The 20,565-nt window shown below is 33.2% G+C and overlaps 1 protein-coding gene across 1 annotated transcript in view; it reads right to left on the bottom strand.

Moving 5' to 3' along the window:
- LOC111640495 (T-complex protein 1 subunit gamma-like) overlaps positions 1 to 20,565 on the bottom strand; it is an 88,857-nt gene that overhangs the window by 49,370 nt on the left and 18,922 nt on the right. The window contains exons 2-3 of the mRNA XM_023386496.1: positions 7,003 to 7,079; positions 6,864 to 6,925 (exon numbers count right to left, since the gene is read on the bottom strand). Of these exons, the coding sequence (XP_023242264.1) occupies positions 6,864 to 6,925; positions 7,003 to 7,079 (139 nt within the window). The remainder of the gene's footprint in view (positions 1 to 6,863; positions 6,926 to 7,002; positions 7,080 to 20,565) is intronic.

Genomic DNA, 20,565 nt, shown 5'->3' with positions numbered 1-20,565 from the left:
TGTGAGATCAGCCGGGGGTACACTAATTCGTTAGTACCACTTAATCGGCCTATTCCGTGAGAATAGTTCTCCGAGTTTCGAATCGTAAGATCCGATCGTAAAAAGTTTACATAGGAGAGCGTATTTTAAAATGATCTGAACGAGAAGTTCAGACGTTCGTCAGGATTCCTTGACACCAGTTAATCAAACTTATTATACGCGGATTAACACGCGTTTGCGATCTGATTCGGAATAACTTGAGGAGACATTCTTATAAAATAAAACAAGAGTAAATTTAATAAATCCAAACAAACGAATACAAAAAATTCGATAACAACAATTAACCGACAAGCTAGAGGTTACGACTTAACCTATGCTAATGCGCGTTCGAGAGAGAGAGCTCACAAAATGATTCTAAACATACGACCTGTTAGTTGTCGTCTTCGTTTCTGTAGATATAGGACACCTTGTAGATAGGGTTCATATTACTTTCGTATGGGAGATCAATTCGTGCACAAAATATAAAAATATCACTTCTTCTAAGTGTAGACTCGGGACTTAGTCTATCGGACTCCGTTAAGGGCGTTGGCCATCAGGAGGGAAACGTATGTGGAGTTTGTATGCTTCGGATCTGTCGAAGAACTCCCCGAATTCTGACTAATCTCCCCTTTTATTTCAAAATTTCGTCCAATCATCGTCCAGTAACTCTTTCGTGAGAACGGACGAAAGGGGGATGAATGAGGGGTAACCATTTCCCATCTGAGCAAGATTTTTAACCAGATACCGAAAAACAGAGGATGTTCTCTTCGGTGAAAGGAAATAACATTTGTTATCTGGTTTTTCCCACGTCTAAAACAATATTTTTTTCACAAAAACGAAGTAATATTTCGTGTCTATATTTAAACATATTTAATAAAAATTCATAAATTAGACCCAGGGCCTTTCGAATCTCACACCAAGTTCAATTAACTGAGGCAAACGTTTATGCAAATACACTACCTTTCTTATAAAAATTAATTTTATTTATGATTACATTCAATAAAGTGTAAAAAAGATTTAAAATAATACTGTAATAATTATTTATATTCATAATTTCCAATTTGAAATGGTAATTTTACTGGTATGAATTTTCAGTTATCTGAAGTAGCATCAGTCCACATTACCTCAGATAATTGAGATTCTAATGTATTTTCATCCTCAATAATCTTCAAAAATGTATATGTATACATATTTATTTATATTTAAAACAAATGTTAAATTTTCATTCAATTTATTTTACAATATATTAATTAAATTACCATAAATATGTATAGACCATAATATTTTAAAAATTATGATAATTGATAGAATAACATGCTTACTTCAACAGTAATAAAACTGAGAAAAAATTGATTATAAATTGATTATAAATATACAATGTGAATATATATATAAAACCATGATTTATATTTTGCATTAACATATTATTAAAATACTTCAAACTCATTTGCATATCCAAAATATTTGATATAGTGCTAATATTTTTTCCAAATATCATCAATATTTTAGTTTTAAAACTTATCATTTAATATGATAATGATTTTCTCTTCAGAGAAGAAGTACAATTGCATTGTCATTTTCTTTCATAAGTTTTATAAACTTTAAAACTGAAAAATAATTCTAAATTGCATGAATCTGCATGCATTATAAACAAAAATATTAGCAAAATCTGATAACAGAATTACTGGAATTATATATAAAATCTAGAACAATGTTAGCCTGTGTATAACCAAGAAGTATAGAATTTCCAGCCTTTTTCCTAATTCCATCCAGAAAATTCTAGTAAAATTAATAAAGTGATCATACCTTGTGCAACCCTTTCCCACAAGATCTGACAATATGCTAATTTAATTTCTACAAAGAGTCATACTGTAAGAATTCCCTGTAGGACAAATTATACTCAAAAAAATTTTTGTTGAAATTTCATCATCATCTGAAATAAAACACCCAGTCAGGAATGGGTGTTAAAAGGAATTTCAGTTAAAAAAAATAAAAATGTCAAAAAATTACTAAAAAGAAAAAACAAATTTTAAGAATCCTTACAGTGCAATACCACTTAAAACAGAATTAACACAAAAAATTAATTTTTACAAATGATTTTGCTGTTACCAAAAACAAAACTGGCAAAAACGGCACCAGCACAAAATTTTCCAGATAGCTGATATTGTCTGTATTCAATTTAACAGACATTCTAAACTTTCTCGTATCAAAATAAGAATATTTCATGAACCGTGTGTAGCCTCACTGCTATGGAGGCAGTCCAATCACAATTGCACTCATTAATGCACATGTTGCTTATGTTAATTACCAGAATTTAGGGAAATATCACAGATTATGTAATTAAACATTGGCCTAAACTTTACTATTTTAATTCTTTTTACTTCTATGTACTTAATATTTTACTTTTTTGTTTTTATATTGTCTACTTGGACCTTGTTTATAAATAAAACTTATTACACTGGTATAATTGCCTCTGCTAATCAGAAACTACACCAGTATAATAAGTCTTATTCCACTATTTTTTTCTATATTTTAAGTTGACTTAAATTAGGTTAAAACTGAGATTATGGTATATATGTATGATTCATTTGATTTCTAATTAAAAAAGATTATAATCAGTTTTTTAGGCTAAAAAATATAGTAATTAGGGCAAAAAATTCCTCATATTAAACTGTATTTAAGAAATCCTGTAACCATAAGACTAAAGCAGTGGTCACACCTGGCAATTTTCAGCCATGCAGGCAACTGCAACAAGCACATCTTATTGTGGTCACATTATTTGTTGGCATTGAACTCAAAAATACATGACCATATGATAAACCAATAAAATTACGGTAGCTTGTTTTTGACTACTTTTGTGAGTTTACCGATGGTTTACGTTCTACTTCAGAGCATTTATGAAATTTTAGCCACTTTTCTTATTAAAATGGCAAGCAGTTTCTTTTCTGCAACAAACAAACAAACAAACCAAAAAAAAGCAATCATTTTCTTAGAGCTGGTGAGAATACACAAAGAGATAAAATCTTCAATAAAATCCCACAGACATTCATGAGCCTGAATAAGCTCAATCAATCTCAATTCTGTAAAAGTATCAATCCTCTTATTTTCTGCCATGATGATGAACTATTCTCAATGCTGCCACTGTATGATGTGGCATACAGGCATTTGCTGATTGGATGCGTGTTTGCTATCGGCGTGAGTAGAACAAACTTTTTGTTTCTAGTTGCGGTTGCAATCATGCCGGTTTTTGAAGGGTGTTTACTAGTTAATGAGAACAGCCGTTGCGGTTGTGGTTGCCTGCGTAGCTGGAAATTGCAAGGTGTGACCATGACTTAAGGTTTCTCTAACAGGATCCCAGCTGTTTTTTTAACCCAGGAAATTTCATAAATTTCCTAAAAATTAACCTTAACACAAAATAAAAAAAGTGAAGGAAATTTTGCAAATACAAAGTATAATTAATTCAAACTGTCAGAATACATTTGTATTTATTAATTTTAAGCCTGATGTCACAGATGGTCAATAATCAATATGTAGCCTATTTGTGGCAGGACTGAAAATATCATGAATACTGCACTAATACTGTCTTAATTTTTAACCTTGCCCAGTAACTAATAACTGCCTTATGCTGGGTTGTGCAAATTGGGCAAGGATACAAACAAATATGAAGTATGCAAGTATGAAGTTTTTCTTCGTAAACATAATTATTAAAACCAAACAAACCGCTGAATTATCGTGCTATAAGCTTGATGCCTCTATTAAAGCAGTTGAGGTAGACAAATCAAGAATATTGGACAGCAAAAAAAGTACTGCAATGCATCTTGAAAACGAACTAGAAATCTTCAAGGCTACAGGTGAAAAAACACATAACATGTCTTCTCTTAAATGCATTAAAGACAATTCCACCCACATCAATTGAACCAAAAAGGGCATTCTTGGTAGCAGGACTTTTCATTACTAAAATAAGAACCAGAATGAATAATCAGAGTGTTGACCATCTTTGTTTTTTAAAATGTTAATACAAAATATTATTGTAAATTTTATTTAAAAAATGAAAATTATCTTTTAAGTTAGAAAATTGATCTAAGTTCATTTTTTTCTTTAAATTTTCAACTCAATTTAAAAGCATTTTTTTTTTGTTGTAAGCAGTTTCTAACAAACTTTAATACATATTTTACACAGCATTATTATTATTATTTTGGAGGTTGCAGGACGTATTAAATTACTTAAAAACTGAAAAGTAATTATGTAATATGATTTCAAGATTTATTTTATATCTTAAACATAATTAATTAAATCCAAGGATATCCAGGATTTTCCAGAATCCTGGGAAACACATCACTTTTTCTTGAAATTCCAAAACAAAGAAAGAACCAGGAAATGAAACCCTACTTAAGACAGAAATATTTTTTTAATAAAGGATATTGTTCTAAAATTACAATTTTTAGTTGGTGTGACATCAATCTGTGAAATTTTTCACGGACCAATAGGAACCAGTTTCTGTGAACCAGTGCCAGTGGTCATGTTTCTTTATGTGGCACTGCTCGATCGCTACACAGCAAGTATTTCTAAATGAAGCACTATAACGTAGCAAACCGTTTCTAAATGTTTGCTGCAAGAGGTCGTTGCAGCAAAGATAAAGCAGATTTTACATCTGCTACATGTATAAAGCAAATGGATGTTTATGTGTATAATATGATATTATACTGTGAAAATAAAAAAGTCAAAGTGAATGTTGATAAAAATATTAAAAAAAGATTAAGAAGGGTTAAATTTTATAAAATGACACTGAAAGCTATCTAAAGAATAAGAAAATACTATATTTTAAATATAATTATCTATCTCCTATCTTTTTACTTTGCTCGCATTTTCGGAAAGAGAAATGCTTAATTCTTTAATTAACTATTGTAATTCTTTAACTAAAGTGCTACTTTTGGCTGTAATTGTAATTAAAAGATAGATTACGGCATCCATGTTTAGTTAGAGCAGAAAGTGTTTCTAAACTATAATGCAGCAACGTGTAGCAATAGCTGCTCATAGACGTCATTGTCACTACACTCTCACTACATAAAGAAACATGGCCAGTAGCAGACCCAAGGTTGAAGAACACTGATCTAGACAGCCTAAGATTTTGAGTCCAATCCCTCATTCAGAACTACTATTTTACTCATATCTCTGTAGGAGTGTTATTACTACAAAGTTCTCACTTGCTACTATTCTCATATCTGCATAGTTGTAGCTTTAGTCATCTTACTTGTGATAAGTCAAATTTTTTCCAAAAAATTAAAAAAACCAAAAACCAAAATTTTAATCACAGAGCTTAATATCCATATTTTCTTTTCGAATTTAGCAATTTTTTTCAAAGTTTGGACATATTTGTTCAGTAATTTTTTTTTTCAATTTTGAAAGTGCTTGGTTCCACAAATTAATGTTTGACCAATAATTTTTCAAGTGATAAACCATCTATCTCAAAAATATTATTTTATATTTTAGATGACAAAATATATACCTTAGAAATATAATCTAAACCAATAAATTTAATTTAAAAAATAAAATTATAGTCTCATTAAATGCTGATGCTAGTGGGTAATATGACTTTTTGGTACAATTACATTTCCAAATAAGAAAGTTGGGACCTTATCAAAGTTGTAGACCATATCCACCATACCCATAGAAGGAAAAGTCAAAAGAACCATACTTGTAGAGTACATTTGACCCTTGCCGAGATACAGCCCACCCCCCAAAATCAGCCTACTTCCAGGTNTACAATTACATTTCCAAATAAGAAAGTTGGGACCTTATCAAAGTTGTAGACAATATCCACCATACCCATAGAAGGAAAAGTCAAAAGAACCATACTTGTAGAGTACATTTGACCCTTGCCGAGATACAGCCCACCCCCCAAAATCAGCCTACTTCCAGGTTGAATGTGATCAAGTCATGTTGCTCCATTGAGACTATCACGTTTAATTAACTATTTAGCCCACTTGACTTTTGTGGAGTAAATGATGATCTATAGCAGTGGTTCTCAACCTTTCTGATACCATGGAACACCATTCATATACTTTTTATTACACAGAGCATTAGCATCAATACATTCAAAAATTGATAAGCAATTCCATGTTTACTATTTTCAGGAAACAATAAAGCAATAAACTAATAAACTTTAATATATTGAATAAAATAGAAACATGGAATTATCTATGAATATAGCAATGGGAATAAATTCAAATAAAAACTTTAAAATCTTTTCTTTCGTAGAACACTCAAGGGAGGTTTGTGGAACATTGGTTAAGAACCACTGGTCTGTAGTTTTAGGAGGTATGAGGTGTAAGCAGCAGCAAGCACTAAAGCGCACTACTACCAGAGCATGGAGAATAAGTAATATAATAGTTCATGTTAAAAACTTACCTTTGCAGACGAATATATTGCAAACAATCGCATGTACAAATATGGTTCCATTGACTTTATGGTTCATACAGGGGGGGGGTCTATAACTCTTGGGGCAAATCCCTCATACAAAATTTAATCTTATCGAATTTTTACCATGTTTTTAATACAAAAGAAAAATATAATAATTTCATATACGAATATATGATCATAACAGGATTGTTTTGGAGTTATTTTTCTTGTATTAGGCGTATTCTTGTAAAATAGAACTCATTAAAATAAAATAGCCAAATAAAATTTCCATTAGTAATTTACCACCTTTTTTTTTAATCAATAGAATTATAAAAGTAAGTTATTCAACATTAAAACGAAACAATTGGGATACTATCAGCTAAAATGATCGCAAATGTTATAGAAGGAACAATGGCCTAGAACATTGTGACATGAATTAGGCTTACCTTCGCCGCTTGCACATTTTCTGACTGTACCTTCTTGCCACTCTCCCTGTGTGTATTTTGACCTAAAATTAACAGGACGGTTAGACCAAATAATAAATACTAAATTAATAACAATTAATCGTATTATATCGTTACATACTTAATACTAAAATCGGAGAACCACCAAAACCGATCATTTTCTTCACCACGAGTTCACGTTTTTGTGTACAGCGATACCTAGTGGCGTTTATTAGAATTTTAAAGATTTTATAAAATTTCATATTACTGTATATTTCATCTCAACTATTATTTATAATTATGTCATAAATAAGGATATTTTAACACAAGATTAAAAAATATATGACACATTAGTTTCAAAACGTCAATTACTTTTCAGTAAAAAAAAATACATATTTTACATCAGGAAAATTCACAAAATGATTCCAATCAATAACAATCAAGTTTAATAGAAACTACATTATAAGTGCAGGTTGGCCATCACTAATCCGACTTCATTGGGACCTGGAGAATGCCGCATAAGTAATTTTGCCGGAATATTGATGGTTAGAATAGATTATACTTAATTAACACAACGGCTAACCATCTTACCGTGCGTTTAAAATACCCTGTAAATCAGTGCAGGTTGGTTAATAAAGAAAAACAAACATCAAATAAAAATTCTTGTCAAATTATCGTACATTTGGTAACTTTCAATACCTCCAAACAGTAGCGGCGGATTGATGCGGCGATACGGGAAATCGACAATCACGACAATGACTCCACGCCAGTAAAAAATTCACTGATTGACTATATATACAGGAATTAGAGTTGTCGATTTTCAGGAGTCTACTTCTCCACCCTCCAAACACACAGTAATTAGGAATATCTTGTTCGAAAGATATTTGTTTTCTTATGTAGTGTGCAAAATTTTAGGTTTTTCTATAAAAGGATTGCAGAAATATAAGCAATCGAAAAGTGCAAAAAAAAACTGTATTTTCTTTTCTTCGTCCGGCAATGCAGACGTTCGTAGAGGAAAAAAAACTACTGGTTCTAGAAAGCTCAACTTTTGAATTTAAGCCTTTCTCGTTATCAGTGAGATGGCGAAATTTCCGGATCGATAAGTCAACGCTTACAGTATTCCCCATATTGTTAGTTTATTTTTATCGCTTACTTTCATGCTTATAATGATAAAATTAGATCGAAACGAACGATTTTCATTCAAAATGTTATCGAGGATAATAAAAGCTCAAATTTATGCAAATTATAATTTTTATATCAATTTTACTAAATGTCGTATTGAAAACGCTCGGTCGGCAGCTGTCGCATCGCCGAACACCGACTGAACTGTACTGTGCTCATGAAATGTAAAAAATTGCAACAAGTAAAAAAATTATGACTAGATGACAGTCAAATTTTTTCTTAGGAGTTTTATTTTCGTAAAGATAACCTTGGCGTTTCGAAGCGGTACTCGTAAATAAAAAATTTGTATTAATATTCTTTGTATTAATGGGACTATGAGGACCTTTATTAAATGTTCATTAGATTATTAAATAAGCATTAAACGGCTCAGTAACGAATAAAAATCAATTTATGTAAGATTGGAATCCCACACATACGGGTGTCGAGAGGCAGAGCTGAGGATTAATATTTTATTAACAGAAGAATAAAATTTTTAAGAGTGCATTTTATAAATAAAGATACGCTCTACGCATTTCATTTATTAAAAAAAAACTAATTGTTAAAAAAGGGCCGCTTTACTCCTGGGCCTCATATACACTCTATACGGCCTGCCTACATAGCAAGCAGGAATTTCTTATTTCCTCAATACTGTATTTACCGTTCTACAATTTTAATAATTCGATAATGTGAATGCCTCGGTATGAATAGTATTTATAACACATTTTCAAAGAAAAGCGTTGATACCTATCAAAATAATATTGCACATTGGACGGTAAAAACATTATAAAAATAAAAAATAAAATAAACTGTTAAATTTTGGTAAAAAGTAACAAAAATTTGTCAGTAATCAACGAAAACAAATTAAACGAGTTAATAAATTTTTGAAATAGTAGTAACATAGCGGCGCTTCTAGTGAAAAGCTTATGTGGACGACTTTTTTTTAATTCTTTCCGCCCTTTAAGCACTAAGAGGGCCTCATTTTGCAAGCCCATTATGGGTTCGGCCAGGCTCACAATGGAGCGGCCGAGCGGTAGGGACGGGGTCCGATATATTCGGACAGACCACCCCCCTGAAAAATTCCTGGGGATTTCTTGACCCATCCGGATTCGATCCCCGGGTCTCCCAGAGCGGAGGCTGCCACCTTAACCGCTTGGCCATCCGGCCGCTAGTATCCTGTCGGCTACGCCAGATGTCATAACACCACGTTACGAGGTTCTTTGAACAGATGTAGACACGACATAAACAAAACATAAGGTTTATTTGCTTTGGAAATATACAATCAGATAACAGCACTGTACAAGTTTCCATAGACCTCCCTCCATAAAAACACGGAAGCAGAGCTCGAAAACCCGAGTTATTATCCTCCCCGCTAGGGGCGCCCTAACATTATGACTGGAATTTTTTTTACATCAAAGAATTTTTATTTCCGTATGAAAGTAAAGCAAGAGAGCGTGTGGAAACATATTTAGAATAACTACCACAGTTATTTAAAAACGTTTTTGTTAATTAAAAAAAAAGAAAATTTATTTTTCCAATTAAAACATTTTCTAAATTTGTGACGTCAAAAATGCATTTTTCATATTGTCGAGTTTATTTGTTGAAGCGATTTCAATGCGAATTTTCTCAATCCATACGAAAATGATAATGAATTTTATGCTTATTTTCATATATATTTTCCGATTGAAATTAACGGAAAAGCAATATTCTGGACTGGACGTAAAAAATTTTACCTAGCGGATGAAAAACTGTTGATTCGATCCAAGCAATTAAGAGAAAACGAAAACTCAAATGCAGAGAATCACGTTTTCTTACCACAATTTTTAAATCTGAAGATAGAAAGAGACCGAAAAAAAATAAAATATCGTCGGAACTTTCCTTGAAACGAAAGGAATTATTTCCTCAACTGTACTCCTTTTACCAGCGCGAACGGGGTGTGGTTACAAAAGAACAGAAAATACCAAACGATATGGAAAAACAGAAGATTTTGGACGATGAAAATGTGGGTTGAGTATCTCTAATCTCATGAACATGAGATTAGAGATACTCAACCCACAGATGATATAATAAAGAAAACGCGCAAGAAATTTGTGTATACGACAGCCACTCCTGGGATGTTGTATACATTATTCCCGGTGGAATTTCGGGACATTGAGTATATATCTGAACTGAGGGGACCGAGACAGATACTCGCACAGATGTAAAGCCAGATTATCGTCTGTATTCCATCACGGCTGAGTCGTCTTCGCAGTGGTCACCAGTTAGATTCTAGTTTGTGTATTGGCACCATCTTCGGGATTTACAAAATTTTCGCTATTATTGACGGTTTGGTGCTCGTATCCATATTCTTCTAATCCACTATATCCTTTCCAAAGATCCGTGATGATTGTAGTTCTGGGTTCCACATGCTTCTGTATGAAAGCAACCAATGTCTCAGTAGTTTTCGGGGCATATATCTAATCGATAGCTTCCTTCTCGGTCGATCATGCCCAACAACCAGTGTCCATCCACCATCCTGCCACGGTTGTACTTTCGACGTCTTAATTTCATTTCATCGACTTTCACTATGTGACAGGTTCGCCAATTTTTCCTTCCGAATCATACTCTGCGTCTAGTGCATTCATGGTGACTTCACGACAGTAATTAAACCAATCTACCATGGTGTTTGGGGAGGTCTTTTTATCTTCAAGCGACGATTCGTGGATTGCTTTATCTCGTTTCATCTCGTGCACTCAGCAGTACATTAGAATATAGGTTGCGGCCGACGTTTTCAGCCCAAAACGTGAAAGTCGGACGTCGAGCGCCGCCATCTGGCAATTCTAGAGGGTTGATAATGGCGTTCGCTACGTCTAGCACGGCAGTATAGAAGATCGGTTTAAACTTCATTTTTTTATGTTTGGGATTAAAATTATGACGTATTTTATTAAAATAATGATTATTTAAGTATTTATGAATAATAATCAAAAGAAACAGACGATTTTAATCCAGAAATTATTTAATTATTCAATTTTTTTGCAAGTGGTGTGAAGTGCCTATAGAATTTACATATATTTGTCTTCATAATAGCTTATCATAATTCTGTAGGAGTAGGTTTGTTCTTTCACAACATCATCTACCATCAACAGCGTAATAGGTTTATATTTTCTACAAATTTTCCAAGCTGCTTTCGGATTTACATAAGCCACTACTTCTCTCATCAAAAATCTGAGGTAGTCCTATCGTACGGTAGGAGACACGACGCTAATTAAAAATAATTAGTTATTGTTATTAAACATCCTACAAATACTTTAACATAGTTTAATTTCTTTATTTACATTCGCTGGTAACATTCGTCGTTGTTAAACGTTTCCGCCATTTTTCGACAATATCGTGTCGCGCACTGATGGGATATTGTTGTGAACGTGTGGCGCAACGTGTTTTACTTGGAATTCAAACGTCAAACGTGTACTGCTTGCCTTAGAAGTTTAACGTTTGAACTTCGGCCGCAACCTCTCTATTAATTGCTTTCTGTAATGAGATTCGGACTTGCTCAAAGAAAGTACCAGTAGTGATTTGTTGTTCCTGTCCGTGCTTATGGCATCGCATGCGCCCCCATCCTTTGCCTTTATCTTTCTCTTCGGTGAACACTTCTAATTTCATCTACTCTTTGCATCTATTAGACTTTTTTTGCTTTACGGAGACCCTGATCTTGTAACCACTCGATACATGTTTCCTTATCTTTGACTACTTCTAATGCTAGCTTAAATTAAGGAAGTTCATTTTCGAAATTGCGGCGTAGAAAATAGAAAATTAAGCAGACGACATCGTAGTTGCTAATACCGCCGCTTAGCGGTGAAATGTGCAAACTACTCAAAAAATACTGAAAGGCAAGAAATCGGGCTATCCAGAAATCGTAAATATAACTTTCGAACTTTGGGAACAAAAAATTCATAGGAACCGTACCCCTTCACGAGATATAGTCCTGTAAAGAATCGCCTACGTCACTTCCGGCGATCGCAATCGGGAGTCGCGACGCTCTCTCCGCTAAGCCTATCGCGTGCTTAACAGGCAGTCCGGTCATATATTCTAAAGACACGTCGGCAAAGACTAAAGAAAACTGCCCACGAAAAGGCCAAGAAAAGAGATTGTACACTCACCTTTCAACAGAGGCAGAGGTTGATCCACAAGTCGGGGCCTACGGCCCTTCTTCCGCCAACACGCTCACTATCGCTCGCGGTCGGCTATTACTACGCGGCGCTTTCGCGGCTTGTCCAAAAAATCTAACCTATTCCTCCGGAAGGTGACCGTCACTAGTTAGGCTAATAGAAAACCTTTTATTTCAGCTCAATCGATATTCAAAGCTGCAAGTCCACGTGCGGTTGGATTAAATGCATTACCATGAAAAACTAAAACAGCGTAGAATACACTGTGAAAGGCAAGAAATCGTAAGTATGATAACTTTCTTATTTTTCGTCTCTGGTCCAAAACTATGGTACCATTGAACTCGTTTCGGTCCCCTCAGTTCAGATATACAGTAGAACCTCGATTATCCGCCCTAATTGGGGACTGGGGTTGGTCGGATAATTGAAAAGTCGGATAACCGAAAAGTATGAAAAAATCCATTATTAGTGTAGTATATTATTATATCCCATGTAATTAGTATATTAGTATATCGCTATTAACCTATTTTGCGTTGAATTTTCATCGATGTTAAGCAAACAAAAATTTTTTAAAATAATAATCGTCGCTATTGTAGCGCCACATCACTAGCGGACATTTGAAATTTGCCGACTATGACGGTCGGTTAACCGAGGGGTCGGTTGATCGGGGGGCGGATAATCGAGGTTCTACTGTATACTGAAAGTCCCGAAATTCCACCGGGAGTAATCTATACAACAGCCCAATCCTGTAATAATACAGAAGAAATAAAGTGAGAAATCAAAAGCACGCCGTTGGCGATTTTCGTTCGGAAAATAGCCCTAATAACTCATTAAATAACAGCCATATTAATCTAAATATATAAAATTACTTGTCTTGACTGAGTCACTGACTGATTCATCATCGCCCAGAGCAAACCGCTGAACCTAAAGAGGTGAAATTTGGTACACAGTTAGGGTACGTCATGGAAATGCACACTAAGAAGGGATTTTTCGAAATTCCCCCGCGGAGGGGAGAGGGAGAGCATTAAGGCTTAACCGGAAGAATGGCTTCTACTGTACTATTTTAGATGCGATTTTTTGTTTTCATCTGCGTTTTAGTAGGGTATGCCATGGCAATGCACACTTGGAAGGGATTTTTCAAAATTCCCCAGCGGGAGGAGAGGGAGAGCATTAAGGCTTAACCGGAAGAATGGCTTCTACTGTACTATTTTACATGCGATTTTTTGTTACGTTTAGTTTTCATTAAGTACTTAAGTATATTAAATTAATAACCTTTCAGACATTGTTATAAATATTTTTATATATTTCGATTTTTTAACCAAATGTTCGAACCTTTTTAAATTCGAATTTGTTATTGCGTATTGGTTCGATTATAGAACGATTGTAAACGTTCCAGAAAATTGATCAAATTGAAAATAGTTCGTTTGATTCTCAGCAATTCTCATCATTCTCGGTGGTAGGTGTTATATAGCAATTACTATGGTTGTTGAAATACTGAATATAAATGGGGTTTACTTGCAAAACCTCCGCGCGCGAAGTCGCGGGTAACAGCTAGTATACTATATTATTCTATGTGTTTGGAATTGATGCGATCCTTTTAACAGCAAGCGCCATAATCTACATTATAAAAATATTTATTAGTTTCTGCAAACGGCGATAGAGACGTGAATATGCAATGTTAAGTTGGCACAATTCGACCAAGAACTACCGAAAAATTTGCAATTTAGAACTTCGATTAGCACAGAGAGACTCTTCATAATGCACAAAAAACAAGGTCCTAGTCGTGATAATCATGACTCTTATCTTTACATGAATAATTTGCATAGATATACGCAAACAGAACCCATGTTTTCAGAAAAGCTCAGGACCAAGCTAGAATTTGACACACGGATGGAAACGGAAGAAATTCCCATTTCAAACCTTCATTTCAAAGGAGAGTAAGCGATGGAATCTGAAATGGACCACTACTGGCAACTTCAGAAGAAACACCCAAATTGAAAATGAAATAACACAAACGTTTCTTTTCGTTTATAAAAAGAAACAAGAACAAACCCGGCAAAGTCCGATATAATCCTCTGTCAGCTTGTGATTACTTCGACAATTCCACAGATGAGTCGCCATCCTCTTCCACCGATTGTCTAGAATCGAATAGCGTGGATGTCTGTAAATTGACGTCGTTAGGAGCAATTAAATAAAAGATTCTTATTTCACTTTAGTTATTTCTTTGTGTATATGCATTATTTAAAAATTAATAATAATAATGTTGTTATAAATCACTTAGCTTCTTATCCTTATGTTATTATTATTTCTTACATAAACGAAGATCGTTGTAATTTCTGTTTCAGTAAATTAATATTTTACATCAATGCAGTTAACTTCAGCATTCCATTGTAACCTGCATATCTGATTTGAAAAGCATACGGAATTTTTTTTTAAACTATCAACTTTTCGTTAACCTACAAGAATAAGGTGATATAATGCATTTTGAATTTTCTGTTTTTTGTTACAGCCGTGGAGGTGGCGCTGACATGAAAGAAAAGCGTGCGAACTTCGACGCCAGATTTGGTTGTGGAGTAATCATGTTGCCATGTCTACCGAATTTTCGGTAGATCTACCGATTTCGGGGCCGATCTACCGATTGAAGCACCAAATCTACCGAAAAGTTTACGATAATTCAAGAAAGAAATTTTTGTTTTCAATATATCAATGTTCAAAGAAATGTTTTATTGAGAATTTTTATTCTCAATAAAACATTTCTTTCTACCTTCATTTCTTATATATTGTAAGAGACTTTATTGCAAAGACTCTATCTCGTTTTGATGAGAATATCTTGTGTCTGCCCCGTTCTTCAGCTAATGTAGAAAGAATATTTTCGTCAGGGCCGTTCCTAGGGTATCTGCCGCCCGGGTGCGAGAATAATTTTGCCGCCCCTTCCCTAACCCAACCCCTTCCCCCAAAGTTGTTAAAAATTTACAAATAAAAAAGATTAAGTAAATTTAAGTTATAAAAAAATTGTACAAATATACACAGTTTATTTAATAGAATATAATGTTACAACTTATTTGTAATGTAATAAAGAAATAAATACATAATTCATACATACAGGCAAGGATGCTAACATATCTACTATTTCTACTAATAAGTTATACAGTAAAGTTTGCTTTTCTAGCCTTTTTTAATGCAAATGTCTTAANAAAGATAATATTTAGAATAATATTTATGTATTATATTAATTTAATGATAAATTAATTTTTTCCTTTTTTTTAAGGCGGCTCGCGCCGCCCCCTATGCTTGCCGACCGGGTGCCCCGCACCCTCTGCACCCCCTGATCGGAACGCCCCTGATTTTCGTAAATAAATCTGTTAAACACAAAACAAAGAAATAAACTGGCTTACTTCTTACTAAACAATTAATTGGAAAAAATTACTGTTACGATTTTCCTGTAAAAGATAATTTAATTTCAAAAATGACAGTGTGTTAAAAAACATACAAACGGAATACAGTATATTGAATAATAATAATTATTATTAATATCAGAAAAATACAAGGTAATATTTTGTTAGAAAAATAACAAAAAATGTATCTAATTAGTAAATAATTATTTTTTACGTAAGTGTTCTGTGCTAGTTTTTTGTTTTTTTATTATTTTATCGTTTATAATAAAATAAATGACGAAAAAGAATGTTATTGTTTATGTGGAACCTCCTTTCTGTGACAAAAAGTCGATTTACCGAAAACTACCAAAATCTACCGAAAATTGCTAAGGAATCTACCGATGGCAAGCAAATCGGCGTGGCAACACTGAGAGTAATGTACCGGACCGTCCGGACGGATGATCGATCGAGTGAGATCTTTGGTCAGTGACCTATCTATTATCAGTATATTGTTTCGAACAATGAAATAAGGTGAACACTGCCCAGAATTGACTTACCCTTACCTTCATTCTCGTGCAATTTTTGGTTGTGTTTCAGAGATTTATTTCTCGTCAGGATACATAACGATGAGTCACTGTCTGATGCTCAATTTCTACCATACCTCAAATTATCTTTGAAGGGTCAATCTGCCATTTTAATTACTGATGACAACTACAAGAAAGCGTGGAGGTTAATCTGCGATAGGGAATGAGGCAGAAACAGTTCCGGCAACAGTAGACAAATTATTTGCAAGGCCTAATTTGAATCGAGAGTCGGCAAATTGTGTATGAAAATCACTGGATGTTATTACAACTGATTGTCTCGACACATTACAAATCCTAAAGCAACTGATAGAACAGTGACAAACTATTTTAATACAGTCAACCTCCCTCTATAACACTGTTGATAATCCGGAATTATCAACAGTGTTATAGAGGGAGCCGTTCACAGCTCGGTACACGTATTTGTAAAATCTAAGTGACTCGTACAACATGGAATTCATATAAAACGGAATTATCAACACTGTTATAGGGGGATTGACTGTATACTTTCTGTGAAAGAAAATCGATCCGGAAACTTTGTTAAGTTATGGCAACACGACACTTGGGCGATCTGCCTAGGGCAGGGGTCGGCAACCTGCGGCTCGCGAGCCACATGCGGCTCTTTGGATGTGAAGCTGCGGCTCTTTAGTTCCATACGCAAATATTATTTATTTTATCAAAAAAAAAACATTTAAAAATCGTTCTGAATCGATTAACAAGGATTAGGCACTGATTCTATCTCTCAGCCACTTGTATTCGCTTTTCACCGCACCCCTACCCCGTGACACGCGTGGTCACTGTCGTCAGTCCGTCGGAAGCTCTCGAATGATGCCGTTGTCGGATGTTTCTATTATCTAATTTGTTGTGAAAAACACTACTTGTATATGAATAAATAGATTAGTTTTTTTTATCAAAAGACTTTATTTATGCGAGTACTATTTATTGTTGGCAAGAAAAAATTTTGTGGCTCTTTAAAAACTTTGAAATTTTGTAAATTGTAATTTTGGCTCTTCCGACTCAAAAGGTTGCCGACCCCTGGCCTAGGGGAATGCCTTCCAGGAGGTCTTTTTAAGGGAAACTGGCCCCTATTTAGGCGTTACAGACGTGGAGAAACCCGGAAAACTCCACGTGACCAGCCCATCTAAGCGAGGCGAGAACCCACATTCTCCCAGTGTTCAGGGTATGAAGACCGCTTGGCCACTAGTGGACTCGATCCGGAAACACTTCGTCAGTTTAACTTAAGTTTGGGAAATGGAGAATTGCTGAGTTAAATTGTTACACTTGAGTTTGAGCTTAAGTAGACAAAACACATGGCCTGCAGCAAGGTCGGCAGTTTCAAGGAGAGTTAATGATTTATATTTGAAGCCAAATAATGGCTAGAATCCAAGCATCTGGCTTCTAGCCATTATTCAATATCTAACGTGTATATTTTGCAAATCGGAGTTATATTTAGTGTATCGGTGTTCTTGTAAGACAAAATTAAATTTCTAGCGAATGTAGCGTATAAGTTGTAAGTGCAATCAAAATTAGTCAAATCAAGTGGATAATGGCAAATATTTTCTAGTAACTAATTGTGTGGAGCCATAGTGAATACGCATTGCATTATTGCACGAATGAAATCTGCTATTACTTTAGCAATTTCTACATTTTGGATACGTAACATCAAAACTTGATTTGCCAAGTATTTCTTTGTCGACAGAATCGAAGGGAACCCTTATTTCGCTTGAATACGCAATGAGAGGATATTTAACATGTAAGAAAAATAAAGCAAAGTGTTTATTTATATTTAAAATAATTCTCCTTACGGAAGAATATTTTATTTTTAATAAATTACTGTTATCATCGTAAATATTTCTTGTGTATGTCACTTCCAACGTCTGTACGTCATGATAAAAATTTGACGAGATCAATCCTTTTTAGTGTGATGTTTAAATATTTCAAAAATAAACAAAGACTCTAGGGATTGTGAAAGTTAACCAGCATTTTCTATTTACCCCATGCCAGTATGTTGCCATAATGTGTATTTCGTGGAATAGATTAATAAGGTAACGATTACTTATGCATTCTACTTGGATCATGTAGTCGTCAAACACAGGCTTATCATTAAGCCTTTTCTGTCTTTTCCATTTCAATCCATTCTACTACAAAGAAATCCTAATTGTGGAGATAATTCTCTAAATTCCGTTTAAGCTGTGGATTGCGACCCCAAAGGCAAACGTGTGGCTGAATTTAGGCGATCGTGAAAAATTTTACAACAGTAAAATTTTATACTATGTGTTTATGCAAAGCGGCATTTTCACCATTGACGATTTTAAAATCAAAATGTCGGTCAATCTGAAAAATGTTGACGATTCCATGTATCCTGCAGTATCAAATATTCAGCCAAGATTTAATTCTTTATGTAAAAATCTTATTAATATGCAAATTTGGTTTTGTTTCAATAAATGGTAAAATAATATGCATATCAAAGAATTGTTTTGATTTTTTTTAAGTTTCAGTTCAGGAAAGAGCTGTGAAGACTTCCACCCAGCTTGGAACTTTTTAAACACCTAGCGTATAGCCCCGAGAGACTTCCACCTCTTTCTTGAACTGAAACTGTGGCTAGGAGGGCAGAGGCTTGAGACTAATGACAATCTTCAAAACAAAGGCCCATCTCAAGTCACTGGCGGAAATATTCTATGAAGAGGGGATTTCAAAGCTCATCCACAGATTTGACAAATGCCTCAATCTTCATGGTGATTATGTCAAAAAGTAACCATGTTTGTACCTAACTTTTGGTAATAAATTAATTTTGTTATTTACACTTGTCTTTGTTTTATGGACGATCGGAGGTTGAAAAAAAAAAGACCTTTGTAATTTCCATACTAGTTTTTATTAAGTTTAATTTATGTTAGTTCTTTTTTTAACTCAAAGAATCACTGTCTAGTATAAATTACATGTAGTAAATATAATTATCACTGATTTTAAGACAAAATATTAAAAAAGAATCAAAGGGATGATAAAAGAACAATATGAAAGTGTTTTGTTTCTACATTAAAAGAATTTTGATTTGATTGTTAGCTGCCTTTTCTTCATTAGGATGGATTCCTCCATTTTCCATTTCAAGTCCACTTTCATGTAAGTGAAAGGATATAAAATGCATAAATATAAAATGATGAAATATTAAAATATCAACATTATGTCTTAAGAAAGTATCTTCATTTTAGAAAAGTACATAAACATTGAAAAGTTAGCCATTTCTAGTAGAGAAAATACATTTAAAAGATTGAGATGAATTATTATATTTATCTTCAGCTTATCTTAAATGTCAATTTTTCTAAGGTTTAAATTATATGAAAATGTAATTTAAATATACTAATAAGAGGATTGCATTTGTAAATTGGGGAAAGATAAAACTTGGCCAAAAGACAAACCATTCCAAACTAATGCTAAATACAAAATCTATTTTCACTTATATTTATCAATTTCAAGATGTGATTCTTCAACAATTATATAAAATACACAGTAATCAGATGTAAGACAGATTCTTGCATTATCAAGATAGAGTTTTAAAGAAAACTAGAAAAGGAAATGGAGAAATAAACAGTTTTCCAGCTGTTTCCTTACCTTTTCTAGATGTATGAAATAAATGATAAATCAAACTATAGATACAATTTGATTTACTGCAAGTCACATATTATTTGTCAACAAACAGATATTTTCTGCTGTCTTTGATTTTATATAGAATAGTTTAATCTTTTCAAATTGCAATACTGTATATGGACATTCTCTGTGATTGGAAAATAGAATGATGGTGGAAAAAACTGATGAAATTTTTGTCAAAAATAATTAATTATTATATTATTAAAACCTAAGAATAATAAATTGCTACTAAAAAAATCCAGCTTCAAGAGAGATTTATAATGATGGACCTTTTAAATATACTGTATAACAAATATTTTTTATTTAAGGAAGTTACAATATTCACAAGTATCTTAGTATTTAAATTAAAATAATTCAATGTTCCAATAATTTAAGATTAAATTAATTCAATACTTTATTGAATTAAATTCTCACAGAATTCACCTCATAAATAAATATATTTTTAAATTTCTAATGTTAGTAACTTCCTATAGAACTGAATTGTTTTAAAACAGCTTTGAATTTGATAATTTAAATTATTTTCCCAATTATAAAATAACATTTCATAGCTTTATTATCATTAAAATATACATAATAAACAATCTAAGTTTTAAGATTAGATTGATTTAGTGAATTTTTTAAAAACTATAAAACAAAAAATTATGTAAATAGTTATTCAACATTTCTATCTGAAATAAAGTTTATTTCATCAAAATAAATGAATGATTGAAACTATTATTTGTTAAAATAATTTACACAACTTTAAGAAATGAATTTTATTTATCATCTATAGTAGTTTATGAATTATTATTTATGTATATATATATATATA

The sequence above is a fragment of the Centruroides sculpturatus genome, unplaced genomic scaffold (assembly GCF_000671375.1).
Source record: "Centruroides sculpturatus isolate CEXI.00-Female unplaced genomic scaffold, Cexi_2.0 scaffold1265, whole genome shotgun sequence".
NCBI lineage: Eukaryota > Metazoa > Arthropoda > Arachnida > Scorpiones > Buthidae > Centruroides > Centruroides sculpturatus.
Note: the sequence above shows the minus strand (reverse complement) of the source record. Positions and strands in the feature narration are given on the sequence as shown.